Genomic DNA, 25023 nt, shown 5'->3' with positions numbered 1-25023 from the left:
TTTATTGATTTCTTTACTTAGTAAGAATAAAACCATGAAATATATAATAAAAACAAGTACGAAATAAACCAATGCCCTCCCCCCCCCCCCCAAAAAAAACCACATTTAAAGGGACTTGGCATAATCATCTGAGGCTTTTATCCAAGTGGCCCTGTCTAATTAGATACAGCAGGTAATAAAAGATAAAGGGCCTTTTTAGCTGTGGTTCCCCAGTTACAGAATGCCCCCTTCAGAATTTTGTATTTCATGTTGTGTTCACTGTTGTGTTTACCCTAATTAATGGGGATAAGGCAATCAACGACTATAAGCCATAATGACTAAATGGCACCTATAGGATCAGAGGTGGTAGGACTCACAACACCAGTTGCTGGGAAACAGCTTTTGGCGTCAAGCGGCCAGCATGACTAAACCATTTCTGGCGCAACGGAACACTGTGAAGGAAACCAGAGCGCACGGAAACGCCGTTTACCTTCCCACCGCAGCAGTAGTACCTATTTATCTACTTGCACTGGCATGCTTTTGAACTGCTAGGTTGGCAGGAGCTGGGACAGAGCAAAAGGAGCTCTTTCATAACACAGCAAGCACCTGTAATATTCTTATTCTTAAGGATTTCTAACGTCAGCTCCTTGGGGGTTTTAATGCATGGCTTACCCCATCCTGTCTCATAAAAGGATTATTCATGGCAGCACTAAAAAAAAACACACCTCTAGAACTAACACAATTCTATATGGATCCCCAGCCTGCTAAAATTAATGCACAGCTGATTTAATCATCTTTGAATGATTCTGAGAATAGATCTTTGGTGGTCTAAGAAAGAAAAGGAAACCTTAAGGTTACACTGCAGTCTGTGTTTCTCTGTCTCTCTCAGACCCACAGTGCTAACTGCAGAGCAATAGGTATGGCATAGGGAGTTTTCATGATTTAATCCAAGATGTGTTAATTTAACAGCACACCACATTCATGCTAGACACAAATAAGAGTAATAATCCAATCCTATGTTCAAATCTATAACTATTTTGGAAGCCCCTGACACAAATATCCTAAACTATACGCAGATTCAAATAAAGGCAGATTTTAACATAACCTCTCTCTCTTTCTCAGTCTCATGCCCACCCACTCCTCCTTTCTCTCATACATTGTATGTATTTATTTAGCAATTTTATAAGTTACAATCTTTTTCCATAAACCATGAACAATAAAATGTTACATTAAAAATATTAAAACATTCAAGGATTAAAATTTGTCAACAAACAGATAACTAGTAATACAAAGGTGGCCACAACTGAGAGAAAGCTTGGTTAAGCAGGAACTTACAAGCCCCCTGCCACCAGTCAATACCATCCAAATGTTATATCCAGCAAAGGAAGAAACCTATGTGCACTGAAGATAAGTAAAAAAGTTAGTCAAGCAGCACATGATGTGCTTTTTATTATTAAGGAATGAAGCATGAAAAATGCATTCCAGAAAATATTTGCCCATTTTAGAGATGGGAACATAAAACTTAAACTGGAGAGATGAACAATATCAGAAAGGGTTTTTTTAAACATGATACAGTGGTGCCTCGCAAGACAAAATTAATCCGTTTCGCGAGTCTCTTCGTCTAGCAGTTTTTTCGTCTTGCGAAGCAGCCCTATTAGCGGCTTAGCGGCTTAGCGCTATTAAAGGCTTAGCGGCTATTAAAGGTTTAGCGGATTAGCGGCTAAAAGGCTATTAGCGGCTTAGAAAAAGGGGGGGAGTGGGGAAAAATCGGAACACTCTCAAGACGTTTTCGTCTTGCAAAGCAAGCCCATAGGGAAAATCGTCTTGCGAAGCAACTCAAAAACGGAAAACCCTTTCCGTCTTGCGAGGCATTCGTCTTGCGGGGCACCACTGTATATGACAAATTTTAAAACCTGTTATATTATGAAAAAGCCTTCGCTTTTTCTGAATGTGAGATAGTGGTGACATATAACAGGGGACTACTATTGTCCTTATGTTCTTCTGCACTTGTCAACTTCCTGGATATATTTTATTTATTACATTTCAGAACAGTGCTCCCAGTTTTCCCTTTTGCCCGGTTTGTCCTTCTCACAAAAACCCTATGCAAGGGACTGATTGGCTCATGGTTACCCTCAGTAAGCTTTCAGTATACCCAGCTGCTCTATGAGCAAAGTAAAAAGAAAAAAATGAGGTTTTCATACATTTTAAAATTTGATTCAGTTCATATCTTACCTAATCCACACTTATCAAAACAATATGCAGATTGAAACACAGCCATTTCATAAAATTTACATTTCCCCAAATTTTGCAATGCAGTTTTCCAACCACGCAATGTGCACAAAAAGGCCTACACTATGGTATGCATAAACTGCATTAGTGAAAATGACACAAATGCATTATTTTAGGGGAAACTGCTTTGCAAAAAATTGGCAAAATTCCATAGAAGAACGTGTATCTTGTGAGAAATTCAAACTAAAATGCTGATGAATTTTCATGAGAGCTTTTAAAAAAGAAAATTGGTGTGGAAATATGGAGAACTGAAGACAGAAAAATATTTAAAAACTGAACAAATCCAAAACTGACAGACTTGTCTATCCCACTGGAAACTGACAATGAGGACAGTTATAAACTGACAATGAGGACAGTTACAAATTGTATCCTATATCACAACTAACTGCTGCGACATCAGTTGCTGATGCACCAGAGATTGGGAATGTAAGGTCAGAGCAGTCCACAGGTTGTCCTTTCCTCCTCTTGTCTGAACTGAAGATGCAACATGATCTGACATTCTACTTAGAAAACTGGCCAGCAGCACAACCTAGCAACTGTTAAGTCCAGGGGTAGCCAACTTGGTGCTCTTTAGATGCCGTGTGGCTACAACTCCCATCAGGTTAATGGGAACTGCAGTCCAAGAACATTTGAAGGGGACCATATTGGCCATCCCTGCCTTAGAGACACCGCAAGAGCTCACGCTTGCCAACACCATTTTTACTACCATAAGAGAAACTCCTTTTAAGGAGTATGAACACAGTCATCCCTCCTTTTAACAGTTTGTGAACATTTAACTTTAACAGTTTGCAGCAAGATGTCTGAGGTAGGAGTAAGCTGCACCATTTCCTTTCTCAGGCACCCAGCTACCAGGGATTTTGTTCCTCAACCAGGAAAGGGCAATGAGTTACAGCAGTAATCAGGCCAGTTAGTAGATGAGAAGTGTCATGTTAAAAAACAACAACAACAACAAAAACAAAAACACTTTTCATTCAGTAATATGCTAGAACCAATAATTAACTTTTAAAAAGGAAGGAAGGGAACCAACTACATCCACAGCACTTAGATCTCCCTTTATTACACATGGTTAGTATCTCCATGAACTTATCTAAAAGACTGAGTTAAGCATTTGAAAGATCTATTGAAAACAGACATTATAAGTTCATCTTAGGTTGGGTAGTTCACAAGTCTCTGTGGCTTTGTTTAATGTTTTGTATTTTTCTCAGAAGGTTGATAAAGAATGTATAATTTATTATTCTGTGTATATTAATCGCCAACTTGTTGCATGAGTCGCACTACTTCTATCAGCAGCACAGGTTGCATTTTTCTAGTAAATTTAATTATAGCTTTTGTATGGAACCAGGGATAGCCAATGAGGTGCCCTTCAGACTCATCCTTGACCATTAGCCATACTGGCTGGGCTAATGGTAGTTGGATCAAACAATAGTTGGCTACCTGTTATTAAACAATTGTCTTGGTTTTATTTCAGAACTTCATTTATTTATTTTAAATATTTCTTATCCACACTTCATTGCAATGTAATTCCAGAGAAGGTTACATTTAAAATACTAGCCCATATACATACTACAACCACTAACACCATAAAAGCGGGAAAATCACAATGAGAAAAACTGTAAAATGGCATCAGTCCAGGCACAAATATCCAGCAAAGGCTTGAGTGAATAGATAGGTTTTTATCTAGTGAAGGAAACAAAGAGGTTGCCACCAACAACAAAGTACTCATAGTATCTCTGAGGGGAGGAAGTTCTAAAGGTGGGGGGATACCATCCCAATAAAACTTTGTGACAATGCAAATTTGTTTACAGTCACATGACATTTTATTTAAAAACATTTCTAAACTTACTCTAGAGTTTTATTAATATTACTCAAATCTAGAGTAAACTGCACATAAAGTTTACTCTTCCATATTTCTCTTCACCTTGAAATATGGACAACATGTGTTCATTATCAGGGACTGGTCTGAAGTTACTTTAATTCTTAATGTCTTAATCACTCACACTTATTAAATTATTTAAAGGAGTTTGAACAGAGATTAGATGGTTCCCTGTAGCCAATGACATTAAAAATTCTGTGTTCCCAGAAGCCTGAAAAAAGGGCAGCAGAAAAAGTGCCTGTGAGAGAGCATTCTTTCATGTGCTTTTCCTAGTTTCTCAGCGTTCTAAAAGTAGGGAATTGGAAGAAATGCTACAAGGAGTGACTTTGCATTTTGTTTTCAGAAATATTACACTGGGGAAAGCTTTTGCAGTTCCTGGTTCTATTCATTAGTCTGCTTCTTGGTAATCTTTAGCCAGCTATTCTACCATTTCAGGCTGAACACATGTGTTACAAAGAGGTATACATCTAAAACTTGAATGCAAGCCAGTTTTAGGATGTGTACATACTTCCTTTCCCAAAGAGGCAATTCTGCCATACAAGATGGAACAGTATATAAACCACAGACCTCTAGGTCTTGCATTGTGGCTTCTATTATAAGAGCTTATGGGAATCTGGAAATAGAACCTTTTTTCATGATGCCCTAGGGCAAGGGTAGCCAACATGGTGCCCTCGAGATGTTTTTAGAGTCCAGCTCCTGTCAGCCCCAGCCAGCTGTCAATGGTCAGAGATTATGAACGCAGGATTTTGTCAACATCTGGAGGTCACCATATTGGCTCCCCCTTCTCTAGGGTAATATTTGTTGAAGTGAACTAGGTATAAAGAGGGCATGTGAAGACTAGGACCCAACATGTGAGAATAATTTTAGTAAAACTTTAAAAAAATGGCCATAGTGGCATGGGCCAACAAAGGAAGAACTTTGTTAGTTACATGGTAGTATCAAAGTTCACTGCAAATATGACTATAGCTGGATAATTAACTCCCCTAAGCCCACACACTATCATCCTCTCTCCTGATTGGCAAAAGGAGCTTTTTAGAAGTAAAGGTTTTCAAGAATTCAGAAGTGATATCTGTTACATATATCATCCAGAGTCAATCTGACTGTCCAGCAACTGACTGCTATATGCATTACATTCTCAAGAAGAAATGTCTAGTTGCACTTACAGGCTGAGTTTAAAGACATCTGTAAGGGTGAAATACACATTACACATGATGTATGTGGCACCATATTTCATTGCTTCCTCAATCTTCCTTGCTCATCAACACTTCACCTGCCTGCTTCAAACGTTCTGGGCCATGCTCTTTTTGTGGTCATACAAGTTCCATGGGGTTTAACAGAATTTAACTACCAACTTCTGTTTCCATTCTGCTCCCTTGACTTCAGCACGGTGGCTCATTCAAAGCTAGCTCTTTCAACCAGACATTTCACTACCCTCCAATATGGCTGAAATATTGCCCAAGGAAACACTAATGGTATTATAAAAATATATAAAAACACCCTGAAAAAAATGGCTATAGAAAGAAAGAAAGAAAGAAAGAAAGAAAGAAAGAAAGAAAGAAAGAAATCAGCAATGTTATCCTATTTAAATTAACTATTATATTTGAAGTAAAAGTTGGTTTTTTGCAAGTTTCAATTTTTGTGTCAAGAAGTGAGAACTTTTCATCTAAAAGGCCTGTCAAGTTATGTGAAAATCAAAACTGTTTTCCTGCCTTGGATACACTGCTCTCAGGGAACTGTGCAGAAATTCCCAACTGAGCATTTATTTTTATTTTTCAAGGCTCCAGAAAATGGTGTTAGGTCATAAGGTGAGACCTGTTATCATGGGGACTACATAATCTCTAAGAGGTTTTTTTAATACAATAACCCTTCCCCACCCCCTGAACTTGGCTTAAAGGGTTTCCACAAAATGTTCTGCAGGTTATGTTTTGTTTTGTCAAAGGAACAGTTCCAAAGTAAATTTGTGTACTGGGGCAGCTATAAGGGGCTGGAACCCAAATCCTTGAAGAAGTGCTGCTAGTCAGACAGTAAAAATAAATAAAACCATTTAGTTCTTGAGCACCTAAAACGTCAAGGTACCAGTTAAAATGAGTGAGCTGTTAGAATTCTTTTTTTCCAGGTGTAGACAAGTGGCAAATATACCGGTATATTTGATGTAGTGTGGTAATAACAAGTTCTCAGAATTCTGTCTTTATTATTTGCTAAGCTATCATGGTCACAGCATGTCAATGAAACATTAGTCAAGCAATCTAAAGGCAAAACAGCATGTCAAACTTTGAGAGTACTGGATGGATGGACAAATCCATGTGTGATTACATGCTCAAAGCAAACATAGAACTTAAAAAAATTAGATTCATGAAATGTCATGCATCTTTTGCTAATAGCACTTTCAAACACATTTTCTTTACCCGTCCCCACCCCCAAAGTCTGACTCCACAAACTGCCCAAATTCCGTTTCCTTGAAATGCTCTGAGACCAATAGATTATGAGCTCACCCAGAAAGGTGATTCCTATCCAGCAACTGCCAATCCATTTCCAGACCAAATTTTAATCTTGGCTGCAAATGTGTAACTTAGCTGCAAGGCAAGCAGTTACTATAGGTTGGTTTGCAGAAAGAAGTAGCGGCAAGGCCAGTATGGCAAAATATTGAACCAATCTGATACCACTTTTGCCTTTTCCAGGAGCAACACAGTCCCAAACAGAGATGGATATCTTCTAACATTTAACGAGTAGTGCTTTAATATCAAAGGAAATTGTATTGTTGGGAAAGGAGGATAAGGATTAGCAGCAAGGCCAAGAAAAGCAAGACATGGGCTATATACCCTTTCACCTACTGCTATGGAAGTAAAGCAAATTTGCATGCATCATTTTAATGTCCTGTTCTTAACATGTCACCAAATTAAACCAAGCTTAACTACATATAACTGTGAACTTCTCATTTTACAGTAGTTGAATCTATTGTTTAAGTTAAAAATCAACTAACCCAAATATGCAACCTTATATGAAAGCTTCAGGATGAAATTACATGAGTTTCTAATAAAGCCTCTTTTGAAATAATATACTGGGAAGTTAGCCACTAGATTATTTTTCTTTTTAAAAAGTTGACTGAATGGTAAACAACATTTTAGAAGTAAAACAAAATACAGAGTTAACATCTCTATCACAGGCATATGGTTTGCTTACTACAGTCATACCTCGGGTTGAAGTAGCTTCAGGATAAGTATTTTCGGGTTGCACGCTGAGGCGACCCGGAAGTAACGGAGCACGTTACTTCCGGGTTTCACTGCTCGCGCATGCACAGACGGTCAAAATGATGTCACACACATGCGCGGAAGCGACGAATTGCGACCTGTGCAGATGCGCGAACGCGGTTTGCGTTCACTTCTGGAGGCAAACGGGGCTCCGGAACGGATCCCATTTGCATCCAGAGGTACCACTGTATTCCAAAATGTAAAGTGCTACAAAGGTTATGTGTTCATGCCATTAAGTGTCTTGTAGGGAAATGCAACATAATATAATCTTTTTAAGTAACTGAACATATGAAAAAGATCCTTAGATCCTTTAAGTGTTCAAAAAAGCGTAATTGATTTAAGGGCAAGAGAGCAAAATTAAGCATTAGTGGACATCATGGCAGACTTTCTCCCATTCAAGAGCTAGACTGGAGAGCAGCCATACAAAAATAATACAGTCATACCTTGGTTCTCAAACGTAATCCATTCCGGAAGTCTGTTCGACTTCTGAAAAACGTTCGAAAACCAGGACGCAGCTTAAGATTGGCTGCAGGAGCTTCCTGCACTGAAGCGGAAGCCACGTCGGACATTCAGCTTCCGGAAAACATTTGAAAACCGTAACACTTACTTCTGGGTGTTTGGGAGCCGAAACGTACGAGTACCAAGGTGTTCGAGAACCAAGGTACAACTGTAATTATGAATGAATCCTGTTCCTTTTACAGTACCAGAGCAATTTACTTCAGAATAAAAATGTTTCATACTTCCAAGACAAGAACCCAGTTCATATAAAGTATAAGTACAGTGGACGCTCAGGTTGCGAACATGATCCGTGCGGGATGCACATTCGCAACCCACAGCGGCGCACCTGCGCACGTTGCGATTCGGCGCTTCTGCACATGCGTAACCCCCGAAACCTGTAAGTAACCCGTTCCGGTACTTCCGGGTTTCGGCGGATCCATAACCGAAGAAAACACAACCTGAAGCATCTGTAACCTGGGGTATGACTGTACAAGATATTTCACTATTCACATTAGATCACCTCTAAAGATATAGGGCCAGATTTAACAAATCCTGTGTGCTAGTGGAAGCCAGCCACTCCTGGTCACTACCCAGGCACCAATGTATCTAGGCACAAATGGCACAGTTCCCAAGGTTGAAAAAAAAAGGAAGGCTTGTCTTTTCAATGTTGGTAGGTTCCATGTCATTTAGAAACAGGAAATCACTTCAGAGAGCACTATATCAACCAACATCACTCACACCCACACTTTGGGGAAAATGTCCCATTTCCTAAGGGGAGGTACATCAGGTTGCTGAGTGTGGTGTAATGTGCTTCCCTCTGTTTTTGGACCAGCCAGCTCTTTTCCCTACCCCATAAGATATGCACCGCCTGCACAACTAGCATAGTATGCATTGCTTCTCATTGGCTCAAGGAAGCCCCTCCCACTGTGAAATTGGGATGACTCCAGGCAACTTTTCAATAGTATCTGAACAGTAACCCAAGCCAAACATTAGAGCTTTCTACACATATATCAGTGTTTCTTACACAGACCTTCAAGTTCTACCCTACTTTATAACACGCAGCTACATACCAATTCTAACAACAAACTGCAAAATGAAAAATATTTTTGAACACAGCACATAGGAAAAATTAATGAGTTTATTTAAACAATTTTTACTTACTGACTGTTCATTTAAATCCTGAGTGTCTTCCATGGAGGTAACTCAGTTTTCTTTTCCTCCAAAGAGAAGTAACTTCCCTTTTAATTGTAACTGGATGTCCTAATATTAAAAAAAAGTAAGCAAAGTGTTAGTTTGGTTTTACATTCACAAACAAAACACTTCATTATAACATGCACAACTTGTTAGAAACCAGCTCCTTTGGGAAGTCACTGATATGCACACATAGCAATTCTTTCACATGAACAATAAGTATCATTTTAAATACAGCAGCTAAAAAGATTTGAAAATGTCTAAGGGCAGAATTAGATGTTAAGCTGAATACTGGACCGTCACTGATAACAAGCCCCGCATTTTACTCTCCCTCCCTTCCCCTAACTTTAAGGCTGAAATACGTATATGGGAGTAAGTCCTATTGAAGTTTGTTTCTGAGTTGCACTGTTGAACTGGATATTCTGGGTAATATCTAAGTCAAACTCAGCACACACCCCCAAACTGAGGTTACATTTACTTCAATGGGCCTACTCAAGAGTACAACCAACATTAGACATCATCCAATTTACTCATACTGTAACACGATAATGCTGTGCAGTTCCTGGTTCTACATCTAAATTATTGTTTATTGCTTGTGGGGAAATGTAGTTAAGTGACACAGATGTCTAAATGTCATGGGGAGGGGTAGGAATTGAGACTGGCCTGCCAGCTATTCTCAGTGGTAATCCCATGGCAAGTGTAAAATAGAGTTCCACCTTAAATGCAATTTTTTTTAATGTAAATGCTAGCCCTTGGCAGGAACCTTTTGCAGATACTATTCTGGAATGAACCAGCAAAAATATGAGGCAGACATCAAAACTACAAGGATAGTCAGCTTTATTACACTCTCCTGCCAAGAAATATAATCTAGGATTTTGTGCTAACTCGCTGACTTTTTAAAGGGATCACATTAACACATATAGAAAATATTGTGTGGGTACTGTAATATTTTTCAGATGGATTCACGAAGAGGATTCTAGATTCCTGCATTCATTTGTTCACTTCTTTAAAAAGATGTTATACAGTTTCCTATTTTCCAAATGTTAATAGTCAACAAATCTAATAAGCCAACCTGTGAAAGCAGAGGGGGAAGATATATGCACTGCTGCAATTTTAATAAGTCTAATTTCACACTTCTTTTTAAATGATAGAATCTCTCTTTTGTATTCACAGTTTGCCCCAAACGGTAACTGTTAATTTTTCACAATGGCAACACTTTTAGACAAATAATTATTTATGTGAAAGGAAGTTGCTAAGTCCCCACTCAAGAATTTTACTCTTTTGGAGTTTAACATATGACTCATAGTGTAACAAGTGAAATTGAGAGATAATAAGTACTATTGGTTAGTGAATTGTGATGTTTGCTGCTTACATGAAAGTGAAAGATGCTTATTTATATATATATTAAAAAACAACACCTAGATACCTCCTTCTTCCAAAATGTCAGGCGGTGTACATCAATGTAACAACCTTTAAAACCAATACAGAATAAGCATAAAAATGACTGGCAACTCAAGATAAAAAAAATGCAACTCCATAGGTCTGTCAGCATAAAAAATCTCCAAGAAATGTCTGAAAGTCAAAAGCAAGGATGCCTGCCGAACAACTGCTGGAAGAGTGTTCCACAGCATGGGACTGGCGACACTAAATGCCTGACTGAAGACTTGCATATCCATTACATAACCTGAATACATTTCTTCCCTTCTTCCATCTCAACTATTCTACAGGAAAAACTGGGCAAAGCATGTAAATTGTGGAAAAGTGGGAATAATACTTATTAAACCTACCTGCTCTGTAACTCAGAAATTATATGCTGGGAGTTGGTCATGTCTATTTTACAAAACCACACATGTTCTGAACAGCAAGCCAAGCATTGTACATGGAAGTGTTTAACTGTGAATGCTGCAGTGGGTAATGAGACTTGGTATTTGATTAGTAAAGCAAGGTAACCAATAAAATGTCAGCACACCCTGCTTTGCCCATTGGCATTGCCTATCAACTTCCCTTACCGTTGCATCTTTGCCTCTAACCCACAGACTGACTCACTTCATACAGATTTGCAAACCATGGCATATAAGTACTTCCCATTTCCTCCTCCCCTTGTGAAAACCAAGGTTCTCAATTCTGGTTTGCAGTCATTTGTGCAAACCTTTTGTTGTTGTTGTTCAGCTCGATCAGAGAAAAATTATTTTTGTAAACAACAAAGTGAAGAAAATTGCTGGAGAGCACAGGGGAAGGAGGGGAAAATGTGTGAGCCTTCAGCTCAGGCCCCAATGGTCAGCCAAGCTGTAGCTAGCAATTATATCAGGTCACAGAGAAGCAAAAGGTAGAAACTGATGTCATCTGCAGCCTCCACATTTCTATAAAACTTCTACAAAAGATAAAGCAGTGCCCTCTGCCTTTCAATTTTCTAATTGCTCTACTGTTTGTCTCCTACTAAGTTCTGCCTCGCCGATTCAAAAGCATAGCTTATTTCCATTGTCAATGTTCATGTTGCTTCAAACTTTAAAGTTACCAGTAATCAAAATTATAAATGTTTAAAATCTTTCTCTATAATACTGATATCATGCAAAACCCAAGTGTGCAGCACTTTGATGGCCTCAGGGAAGCAGTTGGTTAATAAATAAATAAATATATTTTTTACAAATCAGAATAAAACTAATTATTGAATGCTATTACAAATGCAGAATTAAATAACAGCACTCATGCAGATTGCCTTCTTTTTTTAGCATAGTTTCTCTAATTTATAAAATATTACAGAACTCAATTAATCTAATAAGGGTGGAATTCTCCCTTTAAATAATATATAAAATTAAGGGATAATAGTAAGCTCATTGAGTTTATGAGGCCATAACCTAGTTGCCAAATCAACCTTCATGCTTTACTCCATTGATAGAATCAGATTAAAAACAGAGGGTGGGAACTGCTGTATCCCGATTATGCAGTGAGTATTTTTAACTACTTTTAAAATGACTGTAAAACATTTTAAACTTGCAGACAAGTTAGTGTGAAGAGAGGCATCTGTTTCTGCAGATGTGGATTTAAGGTTGATGAAGTGTTTTATGTCCCAAGATTTTCTTTTTTAAATACTTGATGAAGAGGGCTTCTAACTTCCTGATCAACAAATGCATTTAATACTATTTTCCTTAAACCTTGCTGTGGAACATATTTCATCCAATTGAATACCAGCTATCAACATATCAAACTACACAGTCCAATTCAAAAGCTAAGAAAGTAAAAATAATAGAGAGTGAGTTTAATGATATTCCTTCTGTACAAATAATGTCATCTTCATTTTTCCCAGCTCTCACATTCCAGGAAAGACCAGTTCCTGCCTGTGCTGGGACCAGAACAAAAGGGACCATCCAACAGGCCAACAGAGAGCGGCGCTCACCCTAGATTCATGCATTCATGAATCCAGCACAAGCTTACCGGTAATCATTCAGTTTAGGCACAAAGGCCCCACCACTCGTCAGGAGCAGGATGGTGGAGGTGGAGGACAGACTACAGTGGAAACTTTTTCACCCTAGTGTGCTGCTCTTCATTCACCAACAGTGCAATAAAGCTGGTAGTCCTTTATATTCCCACAAGATTCAGTATGCCACCATAGCCACTACCATGAGCTTTGTGTATTCCTCTTTTGAGAAATGTAGAAGGGGAAAATAAGACCAAAGCTGACAAATCATCAACAATATGGAAAATGGCAATGGTCCAACTGAGAAGTACAGCAGCACAAGCTGGGAACACAGCACTCTGAGGCAGAAGCCAGAAGGAGATATGTATGGACACATCAAACGTTATTCAGAAAGAGCTCCAAGATAAGGGATGACTGAACTATGCTATAATTTCTTGAGCAGATTATTGAAAAGTTGTGCCCAATTTGTGCACAAAAAAACCAGCATAAATTGCCAAGAAGGCTATCAAGACATTGAATATTACCAGACTGTGCCCGTAGAAGAAATTTACTATGCGTATTCCAATTCCCCACAGAGAGCATTGACACTAATATCAACAGTTGAAAATTAGAAGCAGGGATTCAAACCTGAAAACACAAAAACATGGTTCTGCCTCTTTCCATCCTTCCCTGCCTCTGAATTTCCTCAGATGGAATCATCCCCAAAGAGATTAGAATGATTCAACATCTCTCAAACCCAATAGGTCCTCCATCAACAAACCTACCCACAAATCAACTGCCTTCAAGGACTTCATCCAGTACCTGTCCTCTTAGAGAACATAGAGCAGCTGGCTCATACTAGCTGAGGACATCATGAAATACAGGATGGTATTCAACGAACACGTATTATGAATACAAGGATTTCCACTAGTGCAACTGGACTTTCCACTGTCTCCTCCTGCTACAAGCACCCAGCACTCTCTCCAAATCTGCTCCTGGGTATTGGGGAAACCCCTAGAACACTTACATTGTGCACTGGGGGAGAAAATGGGGAGGGTGATCTGTTATGTAAGCAGAAATCCTTGTGCTGACTTTCACTTAGTGCTACACTGGATCCCATTCTCAAGGTTTCCCTGAAGGTAAAAAGTCCAACAAACAAAGCAAAAAAACTTCTTAGCCACTATTTAACACTTTTTGTAGCTTCTCTGACCTGCACACTTGCAGAAGGGAAAGGTTTGGGGAAGTGTCCCCCATCATCATCACCCCACACTCCAGGCACTCCATTTCCCATGAGATCACTGAAAACACTCTCGAGGTGTTACCAGAACAGGGATGGACAACATCTGGTTTTCAACATTGTGATATACCACCAGCTAAACATTCACAATATATCAATATTTCAAGGTGTCTGAATAAGGATGGAGCTATGTAGAGGCACTGGCTGGCTTCACAGTTTTTCCTGCATCAGATTTTTGCATAGCGCGTACACACACACACACAATCATGATTTGCAACATATTGCCAGGTCAAAAATTATGAAACCAGTATCACAATATAAACTTCAAACCAGTTTTGGACAATATAATTGATATACTGCCCAGCCCTATGCCAGAGGTTTGCTTTTTTTCATTTAAGGCTCTTTCAGGCAGTATCCCTAAGTGTGTTTTGGAGACCCTATAAAAGTGGGGGAAAATCCATATAGTAGTGTATGGAACCTCAGTCAAGCAAACCACTAGAAGTGACTTTAATGGGGCAAAGCATTGGGTTAAAGACTGGGAAGTCTGAGATGGGGCACCCCTTTCTAATACAATAATCTGACAATTCAGACATTTTTTTACCATACAGATCGTTGCCTATTCTATGGGTTAGTAAGTAAGGTAAGGTCCCCTGACCATTAGATCCAGTCGTGACCGACTCTGGGGTTGCGGCGCTCATCTCACTTTATTGGGTGAGGGAGCCGGCGTACAGCTTCCAGGTCATGTGGCCAGCATGACTAAGCCGCTTCTGGCGAACCAGAGCAGCACATGGAAACGCTGTTTACCTTCCCGCCGGAGCGGAACCTATTTCTCTACTTGCACTTTGACGTGCTTTCAAACTGCTAGGTGGGCAGGAGCTGGGACCAAGCAATGGGAGCTCACCCCATCGCGGGGATTCAAACCGCCAACCTTCTGATCGGCAAGTCCTAGGCTCTGTGATTTAACCCACAGCACCATCCGCATCCCTATTCTATGGGTTAGCATTTATTATTATTATCTATTAAGTCACTTTTTTAAAAGAAAGAAAGAATTCAAAGCAACTTACTAACTTAAAAAACAAGAATAAAGCAACTTAACACATCAATAATACAGATAAAAGAGCAGATCCAACTGAACCCCATCCACTAAAAATAAGCAAGATCATTAATTAAGTAATTAAGATTAAAGATTTAAGTTTAAAATGATCTCAAAGTCATGCCCTATTTTTTTCTGTTATCCAAAGTTTTCTAGCCTTCCTTATGGCAATCCACTAATCGATCTGCAATACTCCAGATTCAAGTAAAACATTGTGAAAATTCTGGGGATTAGTCTGTTCGTTAATGTGGGTGCAACATTTTCATTTCTGATAAAGAATCTGAAAACACTAAGGAAATGACTATCCATTCCACAGTATTTTAAAGAGATATTATGTACAATAACAATAACCATAAAAACAAATGGAAATTAAACAAATATGTGGGAAGCCCCCAAGCACTGATAAGAATAAAGATTGTAGACCCCACTTAGGTATAGTATGTTAAGTTTACAATCCCTTTACACTCCAATCCCTTCCAAATCAACTAAACACAGGGTATTCTGGTCAGAAAAGCAGCTAACAAGGACACATGCCAGATTCCTTACAAACAATTGTCATTTTGAAAACATGTTTCATTATCTCCCAGTTACAAAATACTGTACAAGCCAATTTGCAATTTGCAAATTGCAAAATGCAACATTACTTTTCAATCTAGCTGTACACACCAAAATGATTCACTTCCTCCGAACAACAAATCACGAAGAAACATAGACATGCACACACTAAATATAAACAGTATGAATTTTGTTTTTGTTTTAGAAGTTCATTTGTTGTTAATTAGTAAAATAACAATTCAGTTAAGCTAAAAAAACAAACAAAAACAGTTTGACCATTCAAGTAAAAATACTACAAAATAAATATCCATAAATAAGTAGTTTTTATTCCTTATACAGTGTCTGTATCGCTAACAGTATGCTGCTGTATTTGCCTGCCAAATAGGCAGAAATTTGTGGAAGCAAACAGTGTATATTCCATCCAAACTAACTTTATGCCATTTTCTACAATGTTAATTGTGGGGAAGGGGGGTTACACTCCCACAAGCAGAAATCCTTGTGAAGTGCTTTTGCTGACAGACTCATTAGGTGAATTGTGGCCCCCTTCCCTGGAAAAACCAGCAATGAGCTTTCAATATCATTCACAAAATGAAGAGTGTTCTGCTTCAATATTATCACTGAATAATATGCCCAGCAAAACAAAACATAACAACTTGGTGCCTCACTGTGTTCTTCTTTCATCCTGGTCTGTATGCAGAACTCCTGTCCACAGTACCTCTTCCACATCAGCCCCCCTCATTATTCTCACATTAGCATTGTGTTCATAAACTGCTACAATAGAGCATAAAATCTATTATGTGTTTTGTTTACATTTAACAACACACAAATCTGCATACCTTATATCCCTTCTACATCTGAACATAGTTGTGTAACTAACAATAGGCAGGTATACTACTCGGAAGATTTTACAACCAGATTTAGAGTATTTCAGCTAATTTATTCCTTTTCTGTCTTTCAACTTGTATTTGCAATTGTAGAACGGTGTAGAAAGCTGTGCTACAAGTTGCTATTCCTTAAAAAAATGACTTAGAAATACCTATGAACAGTATTGTTTAATCACTACTGCCACTTCTACATATCACACTCACATTCTTGTTTTTTATTCATCTATATTCAATTATCACCTGGGATGTGGCCATGAAATGCCAGTTACAAAAATTAAATATTTATATATTTAGTCTTTGAATATCATGACAAATCTGCAATTAATCTAATGCACAACTACTGATCTCCCCAACAGAGCCATGCCGGAGACAAAGGGAGGAGCAAGCATGCCTGATAGCTGACACTAAGACATTATTTTGCATCATGTCCAAATGCAAACACTATTTTGCCTCTAAACTACCGAACCAATACAGTCTATCCTGTAGACCATCGTAGAACAAATACTTCCAATAAAAAAACCTTAACAATAAAGAAGACAACCATCAAAGATATATACCAAGCTCATACAAGAAGATTATTTGTAAACTTTCCAACTCACAATATGTACCGGTATTTCTGCACTGGGTGTTAGTACCATAAAGGATGCGAGTGGAACTGTGGTCTAAACCACTGACCATAAAAGTTATTTTACATGTTTTGGATTTGTAATTTTGGAGATAAACATGTAAACTTGTATTCATAATAAATACAAATAACCTGTTTTTTGTGTTTCCCTTTTTATTTTTCAATAACAGAGCACAAGACTATTATCATCATTTCTTTGTACAAACATAAATCATAAAACATGATAAGACTGGAACAAAATAGCTCACTGGGTGGTAAATACAAAACATTATTTTACAGTACATAAAAATGAGGGGATTGCAATAAACCAGTTCAATGGATTCTTCAATAACCTGCTGTTCTAATATCTGCCATTCTAATATCTGGATATTTTACAGTCATTCCATTTGGAGAATTAGTATTTTGCCTTATGAAACTAGGAAACAGTATGCAGACACCACTCCCAGCAGTTTTAAATTGAATTTTGTTCAAAGCCCCAGCCCAATTTTACCTGTAAAACGGAAGTGCAGCCTTGGGGAAAAAAGTAAAGCAAGATGAGTAAGACTGTTTCTCAGTCTTGCATCTGAGTACATTTAGCATACAGCCACTGCTTCAACCTGACTTGGCAGGTAGCCTACTAGAATTTTAGGCGGTAGTCAGTCAGAGGCTATGTATAGACAATAGCTTTTCAGACTTAAAGATTGTAGGAGAAATATTTTTCTTGTACTTCAAGGACATATTTTAGCTATTAAACCAGGCATTACAGGGGGCAGCTATTTTACAAAGCAGCAAACCCAAATTTGCCTCCAAATGTATCCTTGACAATAAATTGCATAACACCTAATCCCAGCTCTCTGTCAAGTCTTCTTCGATGGTAAGAATATCCTGACATATTTGCATGCTACATTTTAAGGTGTGCACTTCAATTATTTTGGGTGTCCACCAGAAGGTACTGAGTTGTAACTAACGGAGGATGAGCACAAAGTCATTTGTGTAAAGGGAATTCTCTGCCCCCTCCTCATTGCGGCACCCAGAGCTTCCAAGAAAAGGCTCTTGTGACATGCTAAAGGTAAAGGGACCCCTGACCATTAGATCCAATCACAGACGACTCTGGGGCTGCGGTGCTCATCTCGCTTTACTGGCCGAGGGAGCCGGCATACAGCTTCCGGGTCATGTGGCTAGCATGACTAAGCCGCTTCTGGCGAACCAGAGCAGCGCACGGAAACACCATTTACCTTCCTGCCAGAGCAGTACCTATTTATCTACTTGCACTTTGACGTGCTTTCGAACTGCTAGGTGGGCAGGAGCAGGGACCGAGCAACGGGAGCTCAGCCCATTGTGGGGATTCGAACCACCGACCTACTGATCGGCAGGCCCTAGTCTCTGTGGTTTAGACCACAGCACCACCCGCATCCCCGTGACATGCTAGAGACCCTTTAACAGAGCTGCATAGGACATTGAAAGTGAAACGGAAATTTGGTTAGAGGTAGTTTATATGGCCCATAATACGTACAATGATCCTCACTGTGTGTACCTGTGGGCAAAAATAGTTTAAGTTGCTGAAAAAGAGCGTCTGTAGACTCATCATAACCTACAAAGCTGGTTTGTAAAATAATTTATCACATTCCTGAGCACCTATAGCATTATTCTTTAAAAAACAAACAAACAACAGTTTATCATATCTTCAAAGAAATATGGTGCTGGGCAATGATGTTCAATATAAACATTATTCTTTACATACAACTAAATCCAATGGCATAATCCAACACAGAGAGTGGTTTCCACTTGTGCAACAGGACTTTACTTTCCTCTCTCCCAACACCCCAGAGTAGATTTTAACGGTACACCTAGGACTGCAGGAAGGGGAGGAAAGTGAAGTCTCATTGTGTGAGAAGAAGTCACATAGATAGCATTGGCTAGAACCCCAAGAGTTTAAAACCTCATAGAGGGTCAGCAGAAAGGAACCAAAACCAAATTAAGACCTCATATTTTAACTAAAACGACTTTTTGAGGTCCATACTGTACTATCACAGCCTTGTATAGCTATAGACATTTTTGCCCCACAATTCAGGAACCCCATGAAGCTTCCATGTATTCATTAAGATGCTATGCATGCCAACATCATTATTAGAGAAGATGTGTATGTACAGTCACTCACTATTCACATACAGCGTTTCCTCTCCTATTGTTGAGTACAGAATGCTTTAAAGGCAGAGGAACTCTGGTGCACACAGAGCCAATTCACCCACCGCAGATGGCTGGTGTGGAAAAGTAGTTTTCTGGTGCCGTGGCAGTTTGATATGCTAAGTATACTTTATACTAAGTGGCATATACAAATACTATATTTAAAAGAAGTATGCCCATTGACTATTTTTCCAAATTACACACATCTAATTAACCAATCCAGGTTATATCCAGTTGGCTGCCTACACCAATATCAACGCTTCTGCCTTCCTTCACTAGGACCTGGATTAACAATGTCATTACTTATTGAGGTAGGTGTTTCTGGATTTAATTATGGCAAAGATTCGAAGAACTACTTTATACAAACATTCAAAGATTCAGGGACATGCAATGGGATTTTTTTACTTCACTACACCTTCATCAGAAACTACTTTTGAAAGTCTCCTTAATTTTAAAATGTAGTGTGCATGAGGCACGCTCCCACGGGTGAGTAGAACTTTGTGTGCTGTGCTTTGTAACATAACCTATAGATTTATTAATATATTTGCTTTTTTTGTTTTCACTTAAACATTAAGGGCATAACACTTTACACTACTGGGAACATAAATTTAAACTAGGTTCCAACTGATGCAGCACATTATTCAAGTTAATTATGAACAACTATAGGTATCAAAAAGTCTAGTCCACTATTCTAAACTTGACTAAAAATGTGAAATATAGATCTTTCATTGTAATGAAATGTCCTATTATAGCTTCATATGGAGTTAATGTAATATGCTAGTTACTATCCACTAAAAAAGAGAGAGAGAGAGAGAAAGATAGATAGATACAGGTCAGAAACATCTTTAGTATACGTGCAGCAATTCAGAGATTGTTACCTAGTAGGAAAACCAAATCAATTTTCCTACTTTTTCTGATGAGTTGTAAAACAGTAAGAAAAAAAATGTATCAGTCACAACTAACTTAGCAGAGCACTCACAAAACAACTGGATGAGTTTCCAAAAATACCCAACCCTGCTGTAATTATGTTGTCAGATTATGCAAAAAACATTTATATACAAAGAACACCAATCTAACAACCTGGATTAAAAGTGAGAAAAAAATCAAATAGTACTTAGACAAAACATGGATAATTTGCACAGTAAGAGGTCTAAACTTTTAAAGCAACAAATAAAAATAACCTTCAATACTTTATATTACAGCCCTATATAGAAAGTGTTGCAAATGTATTTTTATAAATATATTTACTTATATAAGGCTATAAATCAAAGTAACTGGCTGAATTTGGAGATCACAATGGACCATGGTTTATTGTGACAAGGTGTGGCCCCACTCTTCTCCTCCTCTGGCATGGTCATGAGACATTCAGATGTTTTCACTTCCATTTCATTAACTGCAGTTTGGCATTATGACTAAACCCAACGTGCGGCTAATCTTAACTATGGTTTGTTTGAAACAGGTCAATTTAAAACCATTGGAAATGAAGCTTGCTTGGTTCAACAAACCGTAATTAAGATTAATCACACTTTAGGATTTGGACATAAAGCTAATCTGTGGTTAATCTAAAATGGAAGCGGACACATTTTCTTCTCCATGTGGTTGCAGCAAAGGAAAAGAAAGCAGGGCACAAGAATAAGACTCACTTTTGGTCATTCCTGTCATGATAAATATGGCCTATTCTTCTTTCATGACAGATAAAACCATCAATGGGATGATGGCTGTATTTCTTAAACGGCAAAGTAGTTAGTATGTAAAGCACTTCAAACTGTCTTCAGAACAGATTTGGACACAAATGGTTTGCCAAAACACAGTCTCTGCTAAACAAGGCTTGTATCCAACTAGCTCATTCTTAGTCGATTTTAGTGAGTCTACCCCAGTTATAATTAAAAGTGAATCCTAAGCATGCCTACTAAGAAATGTCCTCCTGAACTCAATAGGGTTTACTCCTAAGCAAGTGACGATAGGATTGGGATACAATTCCCAAATTTTAACTTGAACACCTTCTATTGGATTGTGTTCATACACTGTAATCTTTCTTCACTACAAAATATTAATACCTTTTTGAGCTCTTAAAAAATTAATTTGTTAAAATATAAAGTTCATCTTTAATAACAATTATTTTATAATACATTAACAACACAATTCTCTACTCAGAAATAAGTCCCCTTGATTTAAATGAGAATCTCAGGCATAGAATTGTATACAACTGGTATAGAATTGCAGCCTAATAGTTCCATGCAGAATACTGGTATGAAATCTGAAGAACAATTAAAAAGGACAGAAAGGCTGAAAGTTTCAAGCATCAATCTAAACTATTATGTCAAAACTTGCATATTCAATTAGCACTTTTCATTGACAGGGAAAGGTTAGAGTTGAGCTATCATTTATAAAAATACTCTTTTTTAAAAAGACAAAAATGATGTGTTCTTAGTAAAACTGCTTTGTTTACATTCAAATCATTGATTGAACTGTAAAATAGTCACAAAGTATCAATCTATTTGTGCTATAAATTTTTAACAAAGCATTATTAACAATTTGCTTTCCAATTGTAACTAACATTTACTTATTTTTTTAAAATACTTACCATATTTTTCCATCTATAAGATGCCCCCCATGTATAAGACGCCCCCTATTTTTGGAGACTAAGATTTTAAAAAATGGGGTAAATGGCCCAAAGTATAAGACGCCCTCTAATTTTTGACATTATTTTTAAGGGGGGGAACCTAGTCTTATACACGGAAAATTGCATCTTTCTATTAATTGCATACACAGAATAGTGCATCTTTCTATTAATTATGTCCAAGACAGCAGTGAGAGCAGGGCTGAAGCTACAAAGCACATTCAAGCCTGTGGCATTGATGTAAGACACTAGACTGGGCTTGATGTTATCAAATCCGATGTATCGAGGATTTATATATTTTTAAAATGCTTGAAACTACATTGTGTTTTAACATAGAGTATTACTCACAACATTATTTATCTTTAGTTCATTTCTATTAACTGGAGGTTAAATAATTAAACAAAATCAGTATCTAGCTATCTGAAGCTATTTTGTAAAATTCCAAATTCATCACTAGTTTGAAATGTGAGAAAAGTGAATACTTTGGGGGAATATGTTAAACTTTGATCACACAAAGCAGATAAATGTGCAATCTTCTGTTCTACAACAAGGTTTTAGCGAAAAAGAAGTAGGGGTGCAATTGGTGCTCGCTGTTACAACTGAATGAAGTGTCAATATCCCATGTTTTCAACAACCACAGAGAAATCATTCTAAGATTTCTCAATAGTGAGTCACTTACAAAGGAGCACTAAAAACATATTATATGGAAGTAAATTGTCCCAGTTATTTATAATAATAATATTGCTATTTTTAATATTAAAATCCTACTTGCTTTTTGTTCAGCAATGGATTTTAGAGAACCACTTCTCCATTTATTTCTTCAAGCAACAATTTGAAATATTTACTACCAGACAGTACCTAATTTTAGGTTTTAAGTGCTTTAACAGCTCTATGAAATATGATCAGCAGCTGCTATATAAAACTATGCCAAATAAACTCACCATATAAAAAAGAAAACCTGCTTTTTAAGAAAGGGTTCATAAGTCTTCATTTTCAAAAGTTAAAATAAAAACCTTTACAAAAAATAATACTCAGATATAAGTGATTGAGCAATCAACCCAACCCCCAAACCAACTTTCCTTTTCAGGAGGCAAAAATCATTACCTGAATATAAGAAGCCCTACAGAAGTCAATATAAGATACATCATTAACATATTACATATTCTGTTGTCCTCTTTCAAGAATATGATAATATTTGAGGACATGACAAATGATAATTTACAGGGTAACATGGTATCAACCCATCAGAAGCAACAAGATGGCACATTTGATATGTGACCATTTAACTGCAACTACAGCAAAATACTGTAGTTATGCATGTTTGCATCTCAAATTTGCATCAATGGCCTAAAAAGATGTTGTGATCCCCAATCCTAAAAAACATTTATTTGAAAGTAAGTTTCACCGATATTAGGAGAACTACCAAGATTATGTGCTTAGGAATGCAGATTTAAATATGCATCTCTAATGAATTTATGTAATAAATCATTGTGAGCTATACTACTGAGAAACTCAAGAATAGTATGGCAGCATGACCTAGAATTCTGTCCATGAGCTCTCTGTCAATTACTGTCAAAACAGGTTTCTATTGCACAGGAACAAAGGGTTCCAAAAACATTGTGCCAGATGAAATAAGCATACACTGAATATATGCTAGTATACTTCAAAGCAATAGGGAAAAAGTATTACATTACTAATTGCACCCATAACACATCTGTAAATATGTGGCTTTTATTTTGTGGCAAGACTTAAAGTTCCATTGCAATATAAACAGAATAGAAGTGCTAGAGATTATTTTATATATGAGCTTGTTCTTTCAAAGATAGATAGTAAAGCACTGAATAAAGTTATGTCAAAATAAGTGAGAAAGTTTGTATTATCGGTGTAATGAAGCGAGAATGAAGTATAGCGCTGATATACAAAACCTATGTGCCTTTACTACAGCTTTATTGAGGTAAAGTAAAGCAGTGCTCGTAAACCAAAGAAAAGTTGGCTTAGAACTCCACAATTTCTTTCTTTAAAAATCTGATCAGAGAGAAGGGAGTATATAGGACACATCAAATTTGAATCAATTTATGGTGTACTTTCTTACTCTACTTAACCATATTAACAATTAAATGTATCAAAAATGTATTTTGATCAAAACACTATCTTTCAAAGTAAATTTAATTCCATATTAAAGATATGTGAACTACTAATGGTAATGGGATATTCTCTGCAAACTTCTATTCATGGCGATTGTGGAATAAAAGCAACATACATTTTGTTTTAAAAACTTTGACCACAGGGTAAAATATCAAACAAATGACAATTATGTAAGATTTCACAGGTAGACAAAACCCCATTGTCAATCCCTGAATCTTCACTGGAAAAGCAGCACTTCATACGCCAATGGTTTTTCAATGCATGACAATGAAAATGATGCAAAGGTAAGGCGATCATCAGAATTAAAAAAAGCAGACAATGGAAGTTTGCATGTAGACACATTTTACCAATTCACATTTCCCCACCAATGATTCAACGGCCTCAAGGTAAGAGAAAAAGAACGTTAAAACAACATACCATGCAACCATAAAGCCAAAAGCTATCCTTCAGCTCTTTTATAGCAGATTTTGGGAGTGTCTAATGACAGGCAGAAAGTCAAACTAATGGCCAAAAGCCCACTGGGACGAACACTGAGAATTCTATTACTTCAAGTATGTACATACACACCAGACCTTTCCACGTGGAAGTGGTTTCAGAGCAAAACATAAGCCCCGTTATAGTGATCATTACACCTAAGTGAAGATCACGATACTCCCTGAGATCAGGAAAGTTCCTTCGCCCCCACCCACCCCCACCCCCACCAGCACCACATAAACAAAGCAGTAGCTGCTTTGTGTACTTTTAAGCCTACATGCACACTCGGTTTTTCTGAAAGAGAGCGAAGCAAACAAACAAAAAGCCACTTGAGCTCTGTACCTTTCTACTAGTCTAGAAATCTATCTGTATTTTACGTTTGCGCCAGCCTCAACAGCAACTATATCCTTTAAAACAAAAAACCAACTGCGATGTTGCTTTAAAAAAAAGAACGTAAGACGGAGGCTGGGAAGTCCCAGGCTCTTCAACGGAGCAGAGTAATATATATTCCAGATCCAAGCTTTACAATCCAAGTCCAGGGGAAAGAAAAACAGTTTATGGTCTTTCCCAAAAAGTTGGCATCAATTCCCACCGTTCGCAGAGCGACTTTCTTAATTCTACGACCTCCATGCGTGCAATTTCCATTTGCTGGCAAGTTGCACAACACCAGCCCTCGCACCGAAACTTTCAAGAGACTTTTTTGCGGTCAAGAAAGGGAAAGGGGGGGGGGAGAGAACCCTACCCTACCCCGCACC

General features: G+C 37.8%; 1 protein-coding gene across 17 annotated transcripts in view; it reads right to left on the bottom strand.

The window, feature by feature from the left end:
- EYA4 (EYA transcriptional coactivator and phosphatase 4) overlaps positions 1-25023 on the bottom strand; it is a 116758-nt gene that overhangs the window by 90439 nt on the left and 1296 nt on the right. For 16 of the 17 annotated variants that reach the window (XM_081187707.1, XM_081187715.1, XM_081187710.1 and 13 more), the window contains exon 2: positions 9049-9147. In XM_081187707.1, the coding sequence (XP_081043833.1) occupies positions 9049-9081 (33 nt within the window). In that variant the 5' untranslated portion in view covers positions 9082-9147. Of the gene's footprint in view, positions 1-9048; positions 9148-24610; positions 24747-25023 lie in introns of those variants that run through there. The other variant, XM_081187709.1, reaches the window with a different exon arrangement.

The sequence above is a fragment of the Podarcis bocagei genome, assembly GCF_964188305.1.
Source record: "Podarcis bocagei genome assembly, chromosome: 3".
NCBI classification, from domain to species: Eukaryota; Metazoa; Chordata; class Lepidosauria; order Squamata; family Lacertidae; genus Podarcis; species Podarcis bocagei.
This window is presented reverse-complemented; position numbering and strand designations above follow the sequence as displayed.